This window comes from Hyalella azteca, unplaced genomic scaffold (assembly GCF_000764305.2).
Source record: "Hyalella azteca isolate HAZT.00-mixed unplaced genomic scaffold, Hazt_2.0.2 contig3131, whole genome shotgun sequence".
In the NCBI taxonomy this organism is placed as follows: Eukaryota; Metazoa; Arthropoda; class Malacostraca; order Amphipoda; family Hyalellidae; genus Hyalella; species Hyalella azteca.
The window spans coordinates 1-22,708 of record NW_025933383.1 but is presented as its reverse complement, the minus strand read 5'-3'; the positions used below and the strand labels follow the sequence as shown (position 1 = coordinate 22,708).

General features: G+C 37.2%; 1 protein-coding gene across 1 annotated transcript; it reads right to left on the bottom strand.

Moving 5' to 3' along the window:
• Positions 1-542: 542 nt before the first annotated feature.
• On the bottom strand, positions 543-18,090 carry LOC108674093 (NPC intracellular cholesterol transporter 1). The gene is made up of 23 exons (XM_047885812.1): positions 18,003-18,090; positions 15,999-16,109; positions 14,205-14,334; positions 13,696-13,749; positions 12,727-12,812; positions 12,391-12,496; positions 11,171-11,298; positions 9,339-9,510; positions 8,636-8,739; positions 7,857-7,977; positions 7,216-7,398; positions 5,928-6,044; positions 5,676-5,793; positions 5,141-5,271; positions 4,750-4,903; positions 4,320-4,389; positions 3,720-3,868; positions 3,166-3,308; positions 2,773-2,875; positions 2,274-2,449; positions 1,776-1,901; positions 1,333-1,473; positions 543-1,124 (listed from the first exon to the last, which is right to left on the bottom strand). The coding sequence occupies exons 2-23, from the start codon at positions 16,091-16,093 to the stop codon at positions 663-665; spliced, it is 3,069 nt and encodes a 1,022-aa protein (XP_047741768.1). The 5' UTR covers positions 16,094-16,109; positions 18,003-18,090; the 3' UTR covers positions 543-662.
• Between the last annotated feature and the right edge of the window lie 4,618 nt (positions 18,091-22,708).

Below are 22,708 nucleotides of genomic sequence, written 5' to 3'. Positions count from 1 at the left end.
TAAAGTAATACTTTTGTCACGACACAAACCTACATCAACGAACAATGCAGTCTATATTTCATCTGGCTCTACTGCATGTGTTCTATTTTTCAACACTTCTCTTTAACTTCATTTCTTGTTTGTTTGTCTGTCTGCTGCAAATCTTATAATCGATATTTAACACACTTCTGCCTGTCCAATCGTTCTGAAATTTTGCACACTCCCGTAAAGTTGGAGACAATGCATGAATCAATTGACAGAATAAATAATTTAAAAATAAAAAAATTGTTTCAGTATTACAAAAATTGAAAAATAATTTGCCTGTTACAAACCTTCTAATCCATATTTGACACACTTCTACCTGTTTAATCGATCTGAAATTTTGCACGCTTGCATAGAGTCAGAGACAATGTATGAATCAGTTAACAGAATAAATAATTTTGAAAATTTACCAAATTTTGCGATTTAAAAAAATGTTAAATTATTTTTTTATATTTGCAAAGAAAATTAGAAATTCATTGTACATGTGTAACAACAAAGACACTGAATTCTTTAGGAGTTTTGTCTTTAACAAGTAATTTTTAAACGTATATTGTTCCTATTCTATTTCCTAAGTTGATGTTTGAATGAAGTATGCAATGGTTATACTTAAAGGACAACAAAAACTAAAAATCTTCCATTAATCAATTCTTAACTTGTTGTTTCCATTCTTCATCAGAATCTTCGTTAGTTATGACTTCATCACTACTACTTCCTTCATCTAACCCTTGTTCTAACTGAGGGTCAACGATCAAGCCTTGAACAACCAATTCCCGAGGCGGAACACCGACATTTTGAGGATCCCTTCTCTCTGCGACGTTAACACGTTCTTCTAACTCCAACGCTTCACCCATTGGTACCCGTACAACAATTCTAGGCGTACCAATATCATCTATATTCTTCAATTGGGACGCAGGATCGTCGTGTGCTATTATTTGTTTTGCGTTGGGCGAATCGTCGACTTGAGGCACGAGTTCGGCGGTGTGAGACCCACGCTGTTGAGGCTTGCCAGAAGAAGCGTACGAAGCTGGCCCAATGATACTGAGCAACACCGGCAGGAACACCAGGCCGTGGAACACCCCAAACACGAACACACCGAAGAATATCTGGAATATGAAAATTTTGAGGCAACATTTTCCTTCTTATGATATTTGGTCACTTGGTTTTGCTATACGAATTTGATAATTTAAACGCATCATCTCTCAAGTCGTGATTCGTGATGCTGTCAGTTATTCCGCAGAATTTGAATCCATATACAAAGGAATTTTGTCACTTTTCACACAGTATCAAGGTGTATTGAATCTAAAAAATTACTTTGAAGAAACTTATGAAAACGTGCGAGTCAGAATTAGCGAGCAGGATGAAGGCCAGGAAGGTTGACACGGCCCCGTTCAGCACCGGAGGCGCCATCATGGTCAGCGTCTGGTGCACGCGTTCGTTGCGGCTGCCTTCCACCTGCCATGGATTACTTTGGAAAGTAATTTATGTAACCTTGGAAGCATTTAATAATTGACGGTTAATGATATTGAGACTTGTTTTTTAATTGTATTTGGTTGGTTGTACAGACGTCAAGCGTCGTGAGAGCTTACAAACTATAATGTAAGACAAAGTTCCGCTCAATCTTTTTTATTGTAGCTATTCTTTTAGCCGAAACAGATTACATATTCCCTTAGAATGAAACTAATAGTTACGAAAGGCTAATTTATATTATTTTATGGCCGGATTATCAGTCCTGACATGAAGGCCTGGTTTATAACCTGCATGAAGTGAAGGCCGATATGGGCAGAGTAGTCAACACAGAGGCCTATGCAGAGCACCAAATTAATGCACGACACCGTGTCTATGGTGAGGCCCCACCACGACATCAGGGCCATCACGTCAATCTGGGGACAAACATCCCGCTGATATTTACATATGAGAATTAAATATAATCCAATTTGAAATATTACTTTCAGAAAAATGTACATAATAATTTGAACTCAAGTCATTACATGAAAATCAAATGTATTTTCCATGGATAACAGCAATTTAAATATTATAATATATGATATCCTATCATAATATATAATAATATTATAATAATCTAGATTAATTTATAATCTCTATTGATTAATTGTAAGATTTACAACTTAGTGTGAATGAAAGACTGATATCGATATAACGTTCAGTGTTGTTTTTAAGTATAACTATAATTCGAAATCAAACTTAAGATAATACTATTGAATTTCAGATAATTCTATCACTTATGTACGGACGAGCGTGAGGGTGACGCACACGAAGACGCAGAGCGCCGTGGAGACGTTCGCGATGAGCAGCAACGTCATGCCCAGCACCGCCACCAGCGCCAGCGTCAGGTTACGGATCAGCTCCGCGGCGATCACCTTGTCTGTCTCCCAGCTGCTGTACAGCATCGCTACTGGCGCAGCAAATGCTGTGAAATGATCAGGGCGAATGGGTATTTGAGTCTTCTTACCGTTTATTAACATTGAAATTGAGATGTTAATGCTATTTTGACACATTACTGAAATACTTCGATTACTTATTTTACTCGCACCTACGTCAACTAGGTGTCGATGGTTATTAAATCTTGATATAGTGATGTATGAGTGATCAAGTACCTGTCACCTGAATCAAATGACGAGACTAAGGTGATTGACGCCAGGTGACGAGACTAAGGTGATTGACGCCAGGTGACGAGACTAAGGTGATTGACGCCAGGTGACGAGACTAAGGTGATATTAATGTTATCGTCACCTGAGAAGTCCTCGCTAGCGACGAGTTCCTTGGTCCGGTCCATCGCCGCAATTTGCTCATCTCTGTCGCCTAGCACCCCATGTTGAAAGTCAAACTTGCTAGCCTGTATTTCGATAAAAAAAATTGTAACATCGGAGTTTACAATTAATAAAGACTAAATATCGAACGTTTTCGCACTCACGCACATAGAATTGCATATCTTTGTTCCAAAAATTTTCACAATTCAAGAAAAGCAACACTCAAAATTATGGACTTCAACTGATCGATAAAATTAAAAAAAAACTAGTCGGTTTCAAATGAAAAGATTCATAGAGCAACAAGTAACTATAAATAACAGTCAGAAAAAATACATGAGTTTACGTTCGAGTATCAAGCCATGCAACTGTTACTCGCCAGTATCTTAGGGATGTCTTGTTGACATGAAACGTTGCCATCGAAGTTGAAGTAGGTTTGAAAGCGAGAGCCTGTGGCCGAAAATATAAACTTCCCCATGATTTGGTTGAAGAAGCTTTCATTAAGAGCTTGTCCGCGTATATCTGTGTCAAAATAAAATGAAAAATTTAGGATTACCAGAGTGGAAAAGATCAAGTGCAAATATTCTTATTCAAAATATGATTCAACACGATTATTCCCTGTCACAATTGTTTGAACAATCGGGAACTTTATACAATAGTTGTTGAATAAATTTCGATGAAATTCATTTAACTAATTAAATTTATTTACATAAATTTTATAAAATCATGATCAGATTTCAGAAATTAATAATTATTCTAGAACCTCCAAATTCAGTGAGATTGATAAATTACAAATAAGAACTTTCCTCCGAATTTTCAATACACACAAGTCCCCTCCACAATGAATTAGTTTCAGGGCCGTTCTACAAGTAACGTCAGGAATTACAATTAAAAGCTCTATAGTTGTTTCTAATATAAGTACAATATACAAACCGATGCCGATATCTTTCTTTGTGTAGTCAGCAAGCTCGAAGTACCAGGAGTCAACCGTCGATATGTCAGGGTCCTCCAACATGGCGATCGTGAGAGAGTTGATCTTCGGAAGCTCTGCGGGATAATCCATAACACCGAACCTCGGGTGCCTATTAATAAATAAATCAATAAACATAACGAATAAACATAAATAACAAACAGTCTTATATCGGCTGATATTGTGCTCCCTCATCTCTTAATTAATGCTCCCGGTGATTTTTCCAATGGGTTTACGAGAGGATTTAATCAATTCACTTGGAAATTTTTCATTCTGGTAACGGAGTAATTTTACATAGTATTGTAGCGGGATAACTACGCTCCATATACAAAGTTACTGGATCTCTGCCCGCGGGCCCTAGCGCACGAGGATTAATCAGACTTGATCAACGAAGTTTCATAGGTCACAACGTATATTTGAATTACATAGAGAACCCACAGGGACGACAATAGACTTTAAACTAAGTGCAAGTAGGTTCACGAATGCAGATAATTTACAGACATCATATACAGATATGTACAGAGATTATAAGGTGGTAAGTCCGGCAAAGGTAGGCTGCCTACTCTAGAGAGTTGATCTTCGGAAGCTCTGCGGGATAATCCAGGGCACCAAGGAACACCGAACCTCGGGTGCCTATTAATAAATAAATCAATAAACATAATGAATAAATATACATAATAAACAGTCTCATATCGGCTGATATTGAGCTCCCCAATCTCTTAATTAAAGGTCCCGGTGATTTTTTTCAACGGGTTTACGAGAGGATTTAATCAATTCATTTGGAAAATTTTCATTCTGGTAAAGGAGTAATTTTACATAGTATGCTCATAAAGTGAAAAGCCTGACTTCTTCCATATATGACTCTTTCCGCTAAAAATAAATCACAGTGTATAACATAGGTTCATTAATCATTACCTGGTAATACAATTTTTTTCAAACCTACTTGCTAACCGTATTTCTTGAAGCAACGTTACCACAATACTACTTTCAAACCTGCATTTGGGAAGTAGTACTCGGCTTGAGTCAGGAACGAGTATAGGTAGGAGGACTGAGGTAAGAACCACACAGGGTTAAACTCCTGACGAAGAGTAGACACCCCCCAGCCGGCAGTTGCTGTCATTGCGACGGTGATCAAAATAACCGCAACCTGCACTCAATCATGATATTGTCATCACCAAGTCCCGTCATAGTGAAATAATTAATTTTTACATCGTAGGTCAAATCTAGAGTTTGGAAAATGAATGTTTGTCAGGGATATTTGTTTAAATTAAAAGTTCAAGATCAGTTTTCTGTTCGCAAGTCTAACAGAAAAGCCAAACCAATATATTAAGCCTGCATTGAACTCACTAATCCATTAAGTTCTTTTTATAGTAAAAACACTTACTTTTCCGTAAATTGACAAAATTGCCGGTGAGTAGAGTTTTTCAAAGAAACTCTGGCAGAGGTCGGTCTGTGAGCACTGGTTTGGCTCGTAATTCTTGTGCGTGTAGCACCAGAACAAGCCGTTCCGATTTTCTATTACGAATAAAACATGCGTAAAAACATGTACGTATCATTAAAATCATCGCATTGCCAATAAGTAAAATAAACTATTCGTCGCAAGTTTCCTCGAGCATTTCACTGAACACACTTGATCTTGTCAACAGAGATGAATTAATTATTATCGCAAAGTGAATCGAGGTGAGTCGAATCACTTTGCCTCCTTAACCACATGCAAAAATTATTCGTCTTATAAAATGAACGAAGTTTTTAGATTTCATAAAATGCTTTGTAAAAACCTAACTCAACTGAATGAAACAGTTAATTTATATGCAAGCAAATTGTACATAGAAATTGTACCTTAGACGAAAAATTATGAGTAAATATTTCACGTATTTCACGCTTTATATTGTATAGAGGTTTGTGATGATTAATCTCACTTTGCATCCTGATTTGGTCGAAGGTAAACCAGGCGACGAAAAATGTCGCCTGGAGCCCGTACAGAGCCACCACGCCCACCGCCGAATAGATGCAGAAACTGCGCAAGGCTGGTAAAGTCTGTAAAAAAACGAAAGATCGATTTAATTCCTTATCCGCATCAAGTAGCTAATCTAAGTCTATGCAAATGAGATAAACGATGCTATTTAAATTGACAACGTTTGTTCCTTGCGCGAAATTATTACTATAGTTACCGTTGTAGCGCCGATGGCAAAGGCGAGAGCATCAGTGAGGGAAGTGACAGTAATGGCGACTCCGGCGTGCTGCAGGGCCCGGCCAATTTGCTCCTGTATCACTGCATTTAGGCGCTCCTGCAGTAAAACACGAACGATGTATGAAGGATATAATTTTTTAATATTATAATTTTATTATATTTGTGAAGATTATTCTTTAACTTTTTAATTAAAATAATAAAAAATATAACTCAGTACTCACTGCAGTGAGTGACAGAGAGCGCATTTTCTCGTCGACGAAAACTTGAGGTCACGGACAGACGGACGGACAGAAAGACAGACGGACATGGCGAGCACAATAGTGCATTTTTTCCGTAAATGAGAAAATGCGCTAAAAACAATAATAATAACGGTGTCAGCGTTTATCAGGACGCAGGCCTCTCGCCGATTCATAACATCGCAGAACATTCACAGCTTGTCGCGGTCTCGAACATGCAACTCATTATTGTTTCAATTTTTCTGTGTTTAACAGTGCGGGCTCCTCGCCGATTCTGACCAGAAACTGTCGCAGATAGCTGAGATCGAACATAAACCTCTCTGCTCCAATCCTGATACTCTGAACTGTAACCACTGCGGCGACTCTGCCCTATGAGGTCAGTCAGTGAGCACTGGCTACTTGTGGTTGTGGCAATTAGGAGTTAGCTTGACGTCACCTTGAGTTGGCGCGTAAAAAAACTAACTTATCAACCGTTTTGGGGACGTTTGAGAAATTCAGAAATGTTTTTATAATCACCACACCAAATGTGTGTATGAGGTGGAAAAAAAGAAGAGATGGCTCACAGTGTCCAGAAGGGGGAGAAGAAACGAAAAGACGGAAAAGGCACAATGCGCATTATTTATGTTTCTTGTAGATTTCTGAAGCTGCTTTGGGATTGTCTGGAGTGGCCGTAGGGAAGTCTTTCGTGCCTTGGATGGTTTTTATGGGGGGTGTAAGGGTGGTAATAGGGGTTCTTCATTTACGATATATACAACTATACATCACCAAATTCTATTTAAAAATAACAACAATTTGTACTCTCGGTGCGGTTTTGCGTTTTTATTAATCTTTTCTGGTTTAAATATTTTTTATTAAGATGATTTGATAGTAAAGGTGATGATGAAAGTTGTGAGTCGTTCGAAAATCATAGGGTTGGCTGGGACGGCTTTTGTTGGGACTACGATAGGTTTTTTAATTACATTTATATTGCAAGTCACTTTCGATGAGTTTTGTCTGTCACAGATAATAAATCCACAAAGAAATTAATTTCACCTGTTGAGGCAGGTTAGACCAGCACTGGACGATGACAAACATGTCGTCCACACCAAGTCCGAGCATGAGAAGCGGCAGGATGCTGTGCACTGGACCGTAATCCAGACCGCAGGCCGAGCACAGACCGAAGGATATGCCCACCGCCATACCGGTGGACATCAAACCCATCAGTGACAACAATGGCTGCTCAGAGAAAAATAATTCTCGAATATAATCTCTTGGCTGCTAATCAAACGTCGTGTAATATATACAACAAATATTTAAATAGCTAATTTGTAAAATCAACTTTAGCTTTTGCAACCCTATACGTAGCCGCTGATCACCTCTGTTTGAAAAAACGTTGGAAAAACTGTCCGAACGGCATTTTAGCAGCCTGCGGAACCGTGAAACAAAACCATGCTACCATTTTCTCCGAAGTTAACATATGAAACCAGCAGTGCGCATAAACCGTGGAATGATAAATTTTCAACATCATAATTTGAGCTTGAGTTTGTAAAAGATAATGCAAGTATACTTCGACTAACCGGCTTATACAAGCTACAAAAAAGGACCTCAATGCTTGAATGCTACATGAGCGAAACTATACAAGACACAATAACTCTTCCCCTGAAAAGAATCCAATCTGCGACACACGTACTCACCCGCTGCTCGACTAAGTTGAACTTGCCGAGCATGAGAGTCACGTAAATGAAGAGGATCGCGTTGCCAACCGCCAGGAAGAACACGTCTCCCATGATCGTGCTTTCGCTTATCTCACCGAAACTGAAATGAATTCGTAACAATTTTTGCGCGGTGCTAAATATTAAAGATATTCCTATTTATACAACAAATTTATCGGGCAGCAGGTATAAAAAGGTTATGTTACATTTTTACTATTTTTACAGCTTATTTATGTTCAAATTTTTTACTTGTTTTTATTTTTAAGCAGCGAATTTAACGGAAAGCAAGTGTAAAAAGGCTGCAATTTGTTTGTATTCATTGAGAAACAACAGGAACGTGGTTCGTCAAAAAGTTCATAAAAAAGTGAACATGGATCAGTAAAAGCCCAAAGCACCTACGAAGAAAATAAGTACGAGAAAGAATTTGAATCAACAAAAGCTAAAGTAGCTACCTCTTCTGATAGGAGACCGCCAGCCACACATTACTCATGGTTGAACTAGTATAAGGTTGACCCATCTGAAGCTCATTTTTTTGCGGATGTAGCTCGTTTTTGACCTGTGACGTCACTGATCTCAGTGACGTCACGGGCTTTAACCAATCACCGAAATGCGATCAAACCAGTCGACCAATCCGTCATGAGAAAGACGGGTTTGTTTACGTTTCTCGATCTCAGTGACGTAACAAGAAAGCTGGACTGAAAGGCGGAACTTCTCCTGGATCAACCTAATATAGTTCAACCAATAACCATGACATTACTAACCTCCTCTCAGTGCTGAAGTAGACAGTAACGCCTTCTGGCCTCTGGCTCTCGTTTTGTAGCACTTTTATGAACTCGCCCTCCCACATGTACAAAGCTGGGTCGACCTATATAATGAAGAAAGAATACTTTATCAGGAAATAGTAATAAGTGCTTTTGGAATGTTCATCTATAATTGCGACTTCGAAAGGTTTACCTTAAAAAGTCCAGGTTTAATTGTCAGGAGAGGTGAGGTCGACGTCTGTCCTTTTGATGACCAACATCCGCTTATCATCAACTGATCATCACTATTCTTACGCATGCAATAATAAGTGCCAAAATGTTACCACAGAGAATAGTTTTAAAAAAATTACTCAGCTCAATTACTTTAGAGGTTAGTCCAGACATAGCGTCGAGAGAGGCGAGATCGATGGCAGTTCTGTTGGTAACCATCATCCGCTTATTATCAACTGGCCATCGCTATTCTCACGTATTCAGTAATAAATGTCAAAATTTAACACTGAAAATAATTTAGAAAAATGACTGAGCTTAATTACTTCAGAGGCTAGTCCAGACATAGCGTCGAGAGAGGCGAGATCGATGGCAGTTCTGTTGGTAACCATCATCCGCTTATTATCAACTGGCCATCGCTATTCTCACGTATTCAGTAATAAATGTCAAAATTTAACACTGAAAATAATTTAGAAAAATGACTGAGCTTAATTACTTCAGAGGCTAGTCCAGACATAGCGTCGAGAGAGGCGAGATCGACGGCAGTTCTGTTGATGACCATCATCCACTGGTGCAAGGTAGCGCCCGCCGCCACGATGTGGCCGCTGCTGTTGCGCTCCACGGCCCCGAGGTACTGGCTGAACTCCATTGGGTACAGATACGTGGCGCTAGGAAGAAAATTATTGCGATAAAATGTCTTTTCAACGAGAAAGCTTCAGCGTTAATGTAATATAAGTAGTTCAGTGAAAATTACTCGTAAAATAAACTTATGATTTTACCTAAAAAATATTTCAGATGGCATTTTCGTGGATTTTAATTCATCTTTCAAAGCTTGAAAATTTGTAAATTCATATTTGCTGTTTAAACATAGAAGCTTCTAGTTGCACCATTCATATTGGCATATGCAAAGAATCAACTATTCGCAGCGAAGCATAACCAACGACTTTTGAACAGGTTCTGAGCTTTATATATTAATAATTCAATAAAATTAAAGAATGAACTGTATTCATTTTTTATTTATCTATTCATTTATTGATTTACTTTTTTATTATTAAATTTTATCTAGAGGAATACATCTTGAAGTTTAGACTGTATTCCATTCCAAACCAATTTAATGTAACTCTTCATCACAGTAACATTGCGATCATCCTGTTTGATTAATGACCAGGGGCCGGATTATCAAAACATCGCTAAGTACACGTAGCGACTTACGTATGGCGTAAGTGCTGCTATGAAGAAGTAACTCTAGCTGTGGTATTATCAAAACATTTGCGCGGGAAGCTACGTACAAGAAACAGTACGTAGCTCTACGCCTGCTCGGAGGTGTCGTAAGTGGAGTTTCGTAGACGTTTTGAGTGTGCCGAAGCAATATAAACCTATTGATTTACTTGCAACACGGTGAATTGTGATAGAATTTTGTCAATAATTCAACATAGGCATAATATGTGATCGTGCTAAACGGTGCTTTTTGAGAAAAAATTTTCAATTAAGTTATGCCAGCTAATTTCTTTTCCTTTTGTGCTATAATTTGCAAGCAAATCTTGATATTCGTATCTGAGAGTTTTATGATCATTCACTGAAATAATATCTTCATGAATTTTTTATTCAAAACTAAGTCGAGTTTGACAAGCCAACCATTTTTCTAGCTACGCACACAAATTCCTTTCTTTCTCCGCTGATAGTTGAACTCCAACTCTCAAGAACTCCAACTCACAAAATGTTCTAAATTCTAGGTAGCTCTCTAAAAAGTCCTCAAATTTTGAATGGGAAAAATGTAAATTTTTGCCTTGATTGCAAAAATTTACAATCAAGGCGTTGTCATTGCTATTTAGACAACGTCTCACTCATTTCTCCATATGCTCCCTAGTCAGTCAACGCAGATGACGCTGACACAATCCTTTCATCCACGCGCACTGCGTACTGAGTCGACAGGAGCTAGGAATGGCAAATTCGAAGCCTCTGATTGGTCAGTTAGTTGGATGGTTTCGATAATACCTTTTCAGATGAGTCTTGCGTAAGACAGTTTTGTTAATGCCAAATTTTGACTGACTTAGGCAATACGTAACTTTTTGAACGTAAGTGCAAAAAGTTACGTGTACTTAGCGAAGTTTCGTTAATCTCTGCCCAGGTGTTAAGAAGTAGATTATTTCACGAATTAAAATCCCATGATTCGTGTGGTTGTTTACTATAGTTCCACTATGATATCTTTGGAGCTGCCGTGCTCCGCCCTCGCTTCACGTACGAAAAGTTAAACATTACAACAATAACTGCTGTTGAGTACTTAACAAGTAACTGTTCAGTACGGAACAATAAGTTCAGTTGAGGTACCTGAACGTGGCAGTGTTGATGTCGTTGATAATGTCTTGTTGAGTGAGCCTGTTAATGACATCAGGTTTATCCCCCCATACGTCCAGGATACCCAACTGCAGGCATGATCTCGGTATGAGATCTAACACCTGCGGAAAAGATGTTAATGTTATCACGCATTTAATATTAATCAAATCGTTTTCACCGCTAGAAAGATATTACATTTATGCCTGTTGGAAAATAAAGACACGTAGGGCTATAATTTGTTTATTGCATCTGTAAGAAGTTCCGTACATCTGAGTCATATAACAGTGTTTCTTATCAGATGCGTTCAACTGTAATCGGAATGGTTTTCTCACACGCTTGAAATTTTTACGCCCTTAGTAAATCCCGATTACGTAATGCATGAACCTAAACTTTAGGTATAACTAAATTTTAATGGCTGACCTAATTTCAGGCCTATTCGACAGTCTTATAGCGATTGAATATTCAAATTTGCGATTTTTGCGTATCCCATTATTAATTTTCCTTCACTATTTTTCAAATGCTGATACATATCATACCGAACTAGATTACGTAATGAGACAAATTTTAAGTTCAATTGTCAGCTGCTTGCCACACTCACGTACAGTGAAGGTTTAGATATTCAAGACTTCAGAGCAGGACATCCAGGTAATAATGTAATACATTCATATATAGAACTTTCATATCACAAGCCAGTATATGAAAAAAATTATAAGTGAAGTCTGAAGTGAGTTTGTTTACTAAAACACCCAAGAAAATTTATACTTGGCAATGATGGCCAGTGGTGTTTAAAAAATAACCCTGTAACGGTAAGTGACTCAAAAGGTGAGTGCGAAGTGCAGTTCATATACGATGTTAGTTTTTCTTCTTTGTAGACGAATCTATATAAGTCACGCATACATTCACCTCCTAAATTGTGTAAAATCCATACGGTCAACATTATATAGTTGACTGTATGAAATAAAAAATTTTGAAGCCCGTCTCCAATGCAGGCTTTATCACGAATAATTTTGTTCAACATCCTATTATTGATGCAGTTAATATGGATGAATCAACTGAAAGACCTAGGAAATAATCTTTAGATTAAGCGTTCACAAGCTCCAAGACCCAATTACTCACGGAGCAATCTTGCAGTTAATATGGACAAATCAAATGAAAGACTTCGAAAATAATCTTTAAATTAAGCGTTCACGAGCTTCTAAGACCCAATTACTCACGGAGCAGTACACGTTACGGCTGAGCTTCAGCGACCAGTCTATTCTGGTGGAGGCCGCGCCGAAGTTCTGCTCGACCAGCTGCTGCGATCTACTCAGCACGGGCACACTAAAGGTGTCCAACCGAAATTAATACCATCTAAATCCAGAAAATTCCTTAATCTATGTTCTTTTTATGTTCGAGTATTGATTCCAATTACAGNTTTTATGTTCGAGTATTGATTCCAATTACAGGTTATCCCAATTTGTTTGTATGTAAAAAAAAAAGTTTCTAGAAAAGCCGTTATATAAACAACGTTATTTCTATGCAGAACAAATGAGTAATTTGGTCAAACTCACTTGAAGCACAAATCTGTTTGGTTGCGTGACACCCCAAAAGAGTCTGTAACCGTGATGGCAGCTACTTCCTTATAGATCCTGTAAATCTGTAACGATTGTAATTGACGTCTTGAATGAACGTTTTGCAACAATTTAATGCGAATTAATACAATAAATTGCTAGTTTCAACCCAAGTATTATTCTTCAAAGAGAAAATAATCAGCTAAATTGTTTGTTATTTCAACTCGAGATGCCATCTGAACCCATGTTTAAGAAATTATTAATAACCGAATGATATGCCGAAGAAGAAATAAATATCAGTTGGTGGGCCTCTCACAATCGCTTATTTATCCAAGCTTTGTCTGTGAATGAAATAAATCTTGACGAGCCATAATTATTGCTTAAAATAAACTTGAACAAGATTCGAAAACTTTGAGGTGTTCACATCCTGCGTCAACAACGTACACGTTGGTTCTAGAGGTTTTAGTACGGTCTCAGACCCAGCCTGTAGTCGTTACTGTCTAGGACCTCAGCCTGAATTCGTAACTGTCTAAGACCTCAGTCTGAAGTCGTTACTGTCTAAGACCTCAGCCTTACCTCGTTGCTGCCCAAGTCCTCAGCCTGAGCCAGTTACTGTCTAAGACCTCAGCCTGAATTCGTTATACTGTCTAAGACCTCAGCCTGAAGTCGTTATACTGTCTAAGACCTCAGCCTGAAGTCGTTATACTGTCTAAGACATCAGCCTGAAATCGATACTGTCAAAGACCCCAGCCTGAAGTCATTAATGTCTAAGATCTCAGCCTGAAGTCGTTATACTGTCAAAGGCCTCAGTCTGAAGTCGTTACTATATAAGACCCCAGCCTGAAGTCGTTACTGTCTAGGACCTCAGTATGAAGTCGTAACTGTCTAAGACCTCAGTCTGAAGTCGTTACTGTCTAAGACCTCAGTATGAAGTCGTTACTGTCTAAGACCTCAGTCTGAAGTCGTTACTGTGTTCGGGAACTCTTCCGCTTGCCACTCCAGTGCAGTTATGTAGTCGGAGTTCTATCATGACACTATTATTTATCCCGTGTTACTTATATCAAAAACTTGCGATAGTATATTTTTTAACACATTTATAACAAATAATAACGTGGCTCCTACTATTTCTAAGCAAGGAGAATTTTTTGTTCAAGAGCCAACCAAATTCACGGTATATTATTTTTTTAAATCACTTTTTTTAAGACGCGTGATTGTTAATTAAGTCGCAGTCAGAAAAATGAAACAGCAATATATACCCTAAAATTTCAAAGCAAACAATATGCTACATAAATTCACCACATCTTTAGAAAAAAACTTTTGGAGTACAGCTCCGTCGATATTTCGAAAATTCTGTTTACTCATATTTTTAATGTATCAGTTAACAGAATTTTTGGAGCTGGCTGGACTCTAGCGTTTTCTACTAGGATGTGGTCAAATTTTATTTTAAATACTATGGTTTAACTCTATGGAGTGTTTACCTGAGGGATCCAAAGTTTCTCAGGCCTAGTTTCCATATTGAAGTTGTATAAACCGAGGCAACAAATTCCCGTGAAGATGAAGCATCCAGCGATGTATAGCCTGGGCCGCTGAGCGATGCTTTTGCCGTGCCTGTCGTCACATGGATACGTACACTTGGCTTCAACATTTTTAGATCAACTATCAATAAGGATTTAGTCTCAAATAATGCAAAATGAGCCCCTTTATTCATTTGAGCCCCTCATTCAAATTTAATTTTCAATGTTACAAGTGTTCTCTAACTAACGTCATTGCACTAATTAAGATTACTTCGTCCTTGCAACGATTTCTAGTTTTTGTCCGAAAAACCACTCAATCTAAATACGAGTTGAATCAAATCTCGTGTATTTGGTATTGCCTCTGCATTATCTACGAATGGCTTAGTCCAATATGTGTATAAAAGCTTGCACATGAGACAAGATATAAATTTTCAGGAAATATCATCCACAGGCGAGATCAGGATTACATAAAAATATGGTATTTGCTAACTTAACAAAACGTAAACTTGGCAATAATTATAACCGTTGAAATTTTCCGCGTTCTAAGCATCATCCCAGCTAGTGGAGGAATTCGAGTATAGTCTTCCGCCGGCAAATATGTCTAGCGCTTAAACTTGACTTGATTTTTAAAATGTCGATTGCCACCAATAAGATAATTAGTCCAGGTGCGGTCAAGGCCGATAACCTAGCCTAGACCTAGGTGCAGCCTAGATATAAGGCTAGTTAGCCTCTGCATTATCCACGGGTGGCTTGGTCCAATATGTGTATAAATGCTTACACATGAGACAATATATAAATTTTTAGGAAACATCATCCACAGGCGAGACCAGGATTACATACAAAAAATGGTATTTGCTAACTCAACAAAACGTAAACTTGACAATAATTAGAAGCGTTAAAATTTTACGCGTTCTAAGCATCATCCCAGCTAGTGGAGGAATTCGAGTATAGTCTTTCGCCGGCAAATATGTCTAGCGCTTCAACTTGACTTGATTTTAAAAATGTCGATTGCCACCAATAAGATAATTAGTCCAGGTGCGGTCAAGGCCGATAACCTAGCCTAGACCTAGGTGCAGCCTAGATATAAGGCTAGGTGCTGCCTAGCCGATAAGGTCTATTTTATAAACAAAACGGAAGCACATCTCTCTAGCGCAATTGAAACATCTTTGAAGTCGGCGTGTGGTTATAGAGCCTACAAATCGTATTTCTAGCCAGTATTTTGCGGTTTATAATGAGGAGCGGCGAGGTAAGTGGAGTATCTGCTATGTGTGTTTTGTTAAAGACCGGAGAATTCGTTTTATTTATTAGCTTCTTGTTAGTTTTTTCAATTAGTCGTACTAAATTTTTCGTATGTGTTGAAAGATTGAAAATTAAATTACCGATGGACATTTTTAATATTGAACGACGTTTCAAATGTATAACATTCATTTTCAAGTCAAGGACGCATTGAGTAACGAAATTTGGGTTGAAATGTGTACGAAATCAAGTAAATTGGATACCATTCAAATAATGCTAAAATTTCGTTAATGTGATACTACAGGAAGATTTTACAAGCGTAAGAACTACTCGGAAAACAATCTCAAGAAATTCTGCCAGTCTTCACTAATATCTGCTAAGTGGAGACTATATAATGCTGCACTGACGATTGAATGTTTGCTGCTGCTCCACTTAAAGACTAAGCAAGTAAGTTTTAGATCAACTTAGAACCAACACTGCCATAGCGAGATGATTTATTTAACGAAAATGTTTCCCGCTCACCAATAGAAGCCTGCCTCCATTGCATTGACGAACGCGAACGATGCTCGGCTGAGGCATCCCGACGAATTTGTGCTTTTCTGCTCCATTTCAGTCATCTTTGCTGAGATGTGACTGTAGTAAGTAGATCATTATTAGTTGCATTACTCTTTACTTAGACTCGTTTTTAAGAATACGAATAAAAATTGTTCCCGAGAATTAAAACAAAATGTTTGCAGATACCGTGGCCCTAACTCAAGTATCGTCAAACATACATACACATCGAGTGCGTATTCACCAGCTACCGACAGAAACAATGAATTCTACTTGAAATAGTTAATATGTTTTGAATCTTTTTAAAATATTTTAAGTAGCTTTGTAGTATGGTAATCAGTCGCTCTTTAGCATTTTAATGTCGTACTGGCCGCCCCTACTTCCTTCGAATACAAGTAGCTGTTAATTTATGGCCGGTCTTGAATTTTCATGAAGCATTTTCGTTGCCCCTAATAGAGGGTAAGTATGATGAGACCAGTAAAAAATCGTTGATACTAGCATTATTATTCATAAGATCGTATATGAAAATTTACAAGAGGTCAGAGAATTAAATGTGAACAGTAGCTAGCCAATAAATAACGTTTTTGCCAGTTTTTGCCACTGTACTCTTTTAGGCTCCACGCGCGGCACATTTACAATACTCAAAAATATAACTAAGCGACCAAATTTCCCAAATAAGTATATACAACAATTTTCTCAACTTTTTATTTTTAAATCATTATTTCTTATTTCCCAGTTTCTTGTTATTGAAACAATTAAATAAATTTCTGCCCACAAATTTCATCCATGTATCTATGTACCCATTCTCCAAAAATAAATATACGTTAATGTAACCTCGGAAGTCGGAAGTTCTACTAAAATATCGTTATTATACTTCTTTCATGAATGATCCGGTATCCTCTTTCTTGATAAACTTTTATCGCTTTATCATACCACCTTTAGTCAAAACTTAGAATTATATTTAGCAGCGTTATCGTTCACAATAACTAACAAGACACTCGTCACAACACAAGTAACGCTGCACTACAAAATACTTTGCCCTGTGGCCGTATAGCACCGCAACTGAAGAGCAGCTCGACGCAAGTGCTTCCCAAGGCTGCTCCTCAAAGTATTTACGTAGCCTATTCAATTCTTAAGGATATAAATTCTTCTACTTTATATATTGGTATTTCTTCCTGAACAATGGCATGAGACTGATTTTTAACATATATTTTATATTATTATGTGTGTGTGGTTGTGGTTGTGAAGCCTGGCACCGGAAATACTGTATATTGGGGCTGATCAGGCGTGTAACCTCGATACTTATCATGACGAATGTTACCTTATAATATTATTTTAATTATAGTATTATGTGACAATGAAACATTTTAGAGATATTAAAATTATATTTATATATTATATGTGACTTTTACTTTTTGTGAGGGTAAATTTCAATCAAAATAGCTCATGTTTCCTGTGAGTTCCAAACCGGGACCTAATCAAGAGTTTGGTGCTGAATGTGGGTTTGAACGTGTCTCTGTTATACATATATGTTACTGTTAGATACATTCGTCTAAAAATTATCAACTATGTATGCTTAAAAACACGCGATTTTGTTTCACGGAATTCACAAATTGCGAGGATTATTGATCCCTGTTAACGCACTAGTTGACAATAAACTATATTCTTCCATCTGTGGTCTGAGGTCATCCACGAGGATGAGTTCATTAGAGAATAACCCCCCAAAACACTCACCTGTTATCAATGAATATTTTGATACAAAGCCACAAAATTTGAGCTGTATTAATTGTACCTGTACAAACAACGTTCTTGCCATCTATGATTTCCTAAACCCCTCCACTTTTATTTATAATTTTCTGCACCTACCTCCATCGTTCTTTACAACCGAATCAGCGATCATTATAATCGGTAATAATTTAAAGGTATCTGATATCTATTATCCTGAAAACATTATAACACATTATGTGAACTTACGATCACGACAATGATGTATTGAGAATCTGTCCCCTAACAATGATGATGAAATGAATCTGTCCTCTTGGATTCAAAGATATGTCATCCACGTGAGCACGCGAAGCTCCAACTGAGCATTCAACTCCTGCTCATGCACTTGCGTGCCGAGGTCATATAATATGAATATAGGCGCCCGGCAAACGTTTATCAGCTCTTATCTTCTCGTCTTCATACGTGACTTATTTCCATCACTATCTCTGACATAAATCGTTGCACTATCTGTGGCTCGTGGATCATGAAACATAGAAGTAAATGTTCCTATACACTATTTGAAAAATATATATATTATCTTGCCAATGGTGGATCCTCTTTGCAAAGTAAGGGGTTGTTTCAGCGCAAAATATCCAAGAGAGAAAATCGAAGATTGTTAACATTTTTATCAACTTACTACACTTATTGTTATCATTTAACTGCCATGCCTTGCTCTCTTTAAATGAGAACATTGTTGGTAAATTGATTTTTTTTAATCACGACACTACCTTGAGAAATTTCTTTCCGGAGTCCCTTTCAGCTACTGTAGTATAATTTCATTGAAAAGAAATCTCCAATAATTAACTGGAAATTTTATTTCAAATGATTGATTGATAGCATCATGCTCTTTTCTGCGTTCCCACGATAACTCAACGACATCATGTGTTCTTTCCCTGCTGATAATGCTAAGGTAATTAATGACAGCGATATGGCATAAAATTTCGGATTGTCCACGGTCAACAGAATGAATAGTGTCTGTGGCGGACCATTTAAAGCTCTAAAACGCAACTTTTATCTGGTTGATAAATAATTGAATACGCGTGTCATGCATGCAGGGTGTAATTCATTTTCTGTATTCCCAGACAATACCTACGGTTTCTGAAGGACACCGGAAAAAACATATGATTTGTTTACACAATGCAAGCATTCAACAAGTAAGCGATTTTTACAAGCACGAATATTCCAAAATATGTACAAATACCTTTTAAGATACAGTTCTAGCTTCGAACACGAAATTTGAGCCTACCAAAATTTGTTCCTTCTCCTAAATTAGATCGACTCACCAGCCGACAGATGATGAATGAAACCGAGATTTGGCAATACCTCGCGAAATCAAAATCAAGCCACCAATCATAAGCAAATGTTGCGTTCATAACAGTGTCCATGATTCAAAACTAACAATCAGCTAAGTAAAGTCACCATTTCTTCGTGAGGAACGTTTCTGAAATCAACTCCAAAACTTATTAGCTCAAAAATCTAATGAAAAAAATATACTCCTAAAATGGTCTTCGATTTTGCACATGTATATGTGATGATATGGCCGTAACTTGGGGGCTTACTTTGTAATCAAATGCTTAGTGAATTTGCGATTTGGGCAAACTAATGTTGTTAATGCATGAATATAATCGGTGTAGACAAGCAAATGTTCAGTCAGTTACGTAAATTGTACGAGACGAAATTGGTTAGCAAGTAGAATTTCTTTATGTCAAGTACAGGCGAGTGAATTTCACCAGGTTGATTGGCTGGACAGTTGTCCTCTTGATTTTTAGCCAATATTCTTTAACAGATACGTTAATACTAACTTATTAATTTTCAAGCATCCTTCTCATGTCAACCTTCTCTTTGATTACCTAAATCTGCCACACTATTCCAACAAATTTACAGGTTCCAACAAATTTACAGGTGAGCTTGAATCTAACGACAGTTTGTCTTTTTTCGATTGCACTTCTATTAAACCAATTGGCCGTTCTCAGACATCTGTCTTCCGAAAATCGACTTTCACCGCTATGACTACCAGCTTTTTTAACTTTTGCTTATTTGATTGTAGTTTGCTTCAAACACTATGATATCATCGCTTCCTTATTAGCGCATTTTCTCATTTATGGAAAAAATGCACTATTGTGCTCGCCATGTCCGTCCGTCCGTCTGTCTGTCTGTCTGTAGGTCCGTCTTTCCGTCCGTATGTCCGTGACCTCAAGTGTTCGCCGACGAGAAAATGCGCTCTCTGTCACTCACTGCAGTGAGTACTGAGTTATATTTTTTATTGAACATTCCTCGCTATGCACGCTGAATTTGAGCTGAACGCAATATCTTCTCGGAAAATTGGTTTCGGTCTTACCTGGTGTTTAAAGTTTACCCAAATCGATAAATGCACGTCCGAGCGATACAATGAAGTTGTTCTCGATCACAACAATGGAAACGTTGTCTATTATTATTATTTTTAACACGTTTTTCTTTACTCAGCTTCGCGTTTGTTTGTTTGTTGTTGTTAACATTGACAACGAAAATTAGCCCACTTCTGATTGAAATTCGGCATGCAGGCTATTTTCGCCTAACAATTTCAGATAAAATCATAAAAACTAGCAATTAGAGACCTAAATTAGCTTAATTGAGTAAAGTATATATATAGTATATATATATATATATACTATGACGTGCGGGCGCTGACGTTATAGACGAGCAGGCGCTGACGCTGCGTATCATCGATACGTACGTCAAGTCAAGTAAATTGGCTCGCAACAACGTTTTTCATGTGTAGCAACGGACTAAAAAGGAGAAAATAAAATACTAAAATTAAACTTTTTAAAAAAAACACGTTTTTCTTGTGGACTAAAAAGTAGAAAGTAAATTATGGCTCGCCCCAAAAAACGTGGGTCGTTCCCCATCAAATTTCCAAAATTCGTGTGTTGTGTGCTTTTCGCTTTAATCATAAATCTGCCCGACACGCGTTTTTTGGGGTGAGCCATGAATTTATTTTCTACTTTTTAGTCCACAAGTTGGTTTTTTTAAAAGTTTTTTAAGTATTTTATATACTACGGCCGAGCATCTGAAACTAGCTCAACCCTTTCGTCACGGATTCATTTTCCATTGTCAATGCTATTCGTACCTAGTGGTTTGGGACCGAGAAGTTCCGTCAGTCAAGAAAGGGTTTAGGAGAATTAAGAGTTTTGTTCATGAAATTAATTAAAAATTATAATCTTCATTTAATGTCGACGAATAATTTTTAAATTGGATCTTTTTACCACGTTTTCTTATTTTCGCTTCGTGTCCGTCTGTTTGTCTGTCATCAAAAATTCAAACCTTAATTTAGAGCACTTCTTAAGACCCTAGAAACTTAAAATTTGGCATGCATGCTTATGCTGCCTAACAATTCAAGATTTGATCATCAGAATTTATAATTTAAAAATAAAATAAAAAAACTAAAAATTCACGGTTGGGAATTGAGTTTTTTGGCGCACATTCAGAGTTGCCAACACTGGGAAATTATTTTAATTGCTAAAATTGCTAAACTAAAAAGTAGAAAATAAAATAATAAAAAAATATATTTAAAAACTACGTTTTTCTGGTGGTTACAAAACTAAAAACAATTAAATAAAACCAAAAAAAAAAAACTTTTAAAAGAACACGTTTTCTTAACGGACATAGAAGAAACATTACCTCTTTTTCAGTGAGTTGTCCTAAATTTTATTCGTGACCTAAAATGAAGTCTAAACTTTATTTTTTCAAATATTGTGCTGAGAAAACACAAAAACGTTGGGCGGGCTTTAAGACACATCCATTACCCAAGTTCTATTCATAATAATTAATCTTATTCATAATACTTAATCTGTAGCTCCTCATAATTTATGATATTTAGATCTTCACAGTTCCCGCCCCACGTATTTTGTTTCCTCAGCATAAGATTATAAAAAAGAAACTTTTTTACTTCATTTTAGGTCAAGAATAAAATTTAGGACAACTCACTGAAAAAGTTAATGTTTCTTTTTTGTCCGTTAAGAAAACGTGGTTTTTAAAAGTTTTTTTATTTGTTTCACTTCAGGTGCAATGTTATTCTCCCTATACTTATGCGATCGTTTCTAGTTAAAAATACAAGTGTATTTTTACGTACCTTGTACCTCTACCGTCACTGAGGCTCTACGTACCTTGGTATGACGTCACGCCATCTCCTAACGCGATTCCTTCATTCCCCTGTGCGGCACTTCCTCAAGAAGCAGACAAAACAACAACAACATTCCCCTGTGCGTACTCACGACGAGATAATATCCGATACCCCGATAGTAACATTAAGAACTTGTCTTACCCATACCATGCTTCCAAAATGCGTACTTCAGAATCCTTGCATATTTTTAAACAGAAGTCTAATATGAAAGCTACATTCAGTTCCGATCGACTTGAATTTGTGTATAGATATGTTTCGCCATTTTATTTATCCATTGCTCCCTATTTTATTGTAAATTTAGGCTCACATTTCTGTTTTCGACTGTACTAACAACTAATTGTATCTGCACTGTATAATTTTCGAACTGTCGATGGAAGCAATTTAGTGACATTGACAAGTCAATATATGAGAGTGACATGTCAATATATTGACTTGTCAATGATCCAGTGGCAAGTCAATATATATGAGAAGTTTAGACATTAACTCTATATTTTATTTTGAATGTTCTCAGTAAATTTACTTTCAAACACAGGAATAATACAATTATATAAGCATTATGAATCATCAATTAATTGAATGCAGTAAAACAGTCTGCCACCTCATTGCAGTGATAAAAAATGTCAGTCAGAGGAGATGGAGGACAAGTAATTAGTAGGAATGATGTCCGTAGATTAAGGCCTGTAAATAATGTAGGAAGTAACCGCATACATCAAAGTGAAAGCGCACAAAAAGTTTTAAAATGTTTTTACACGAACTC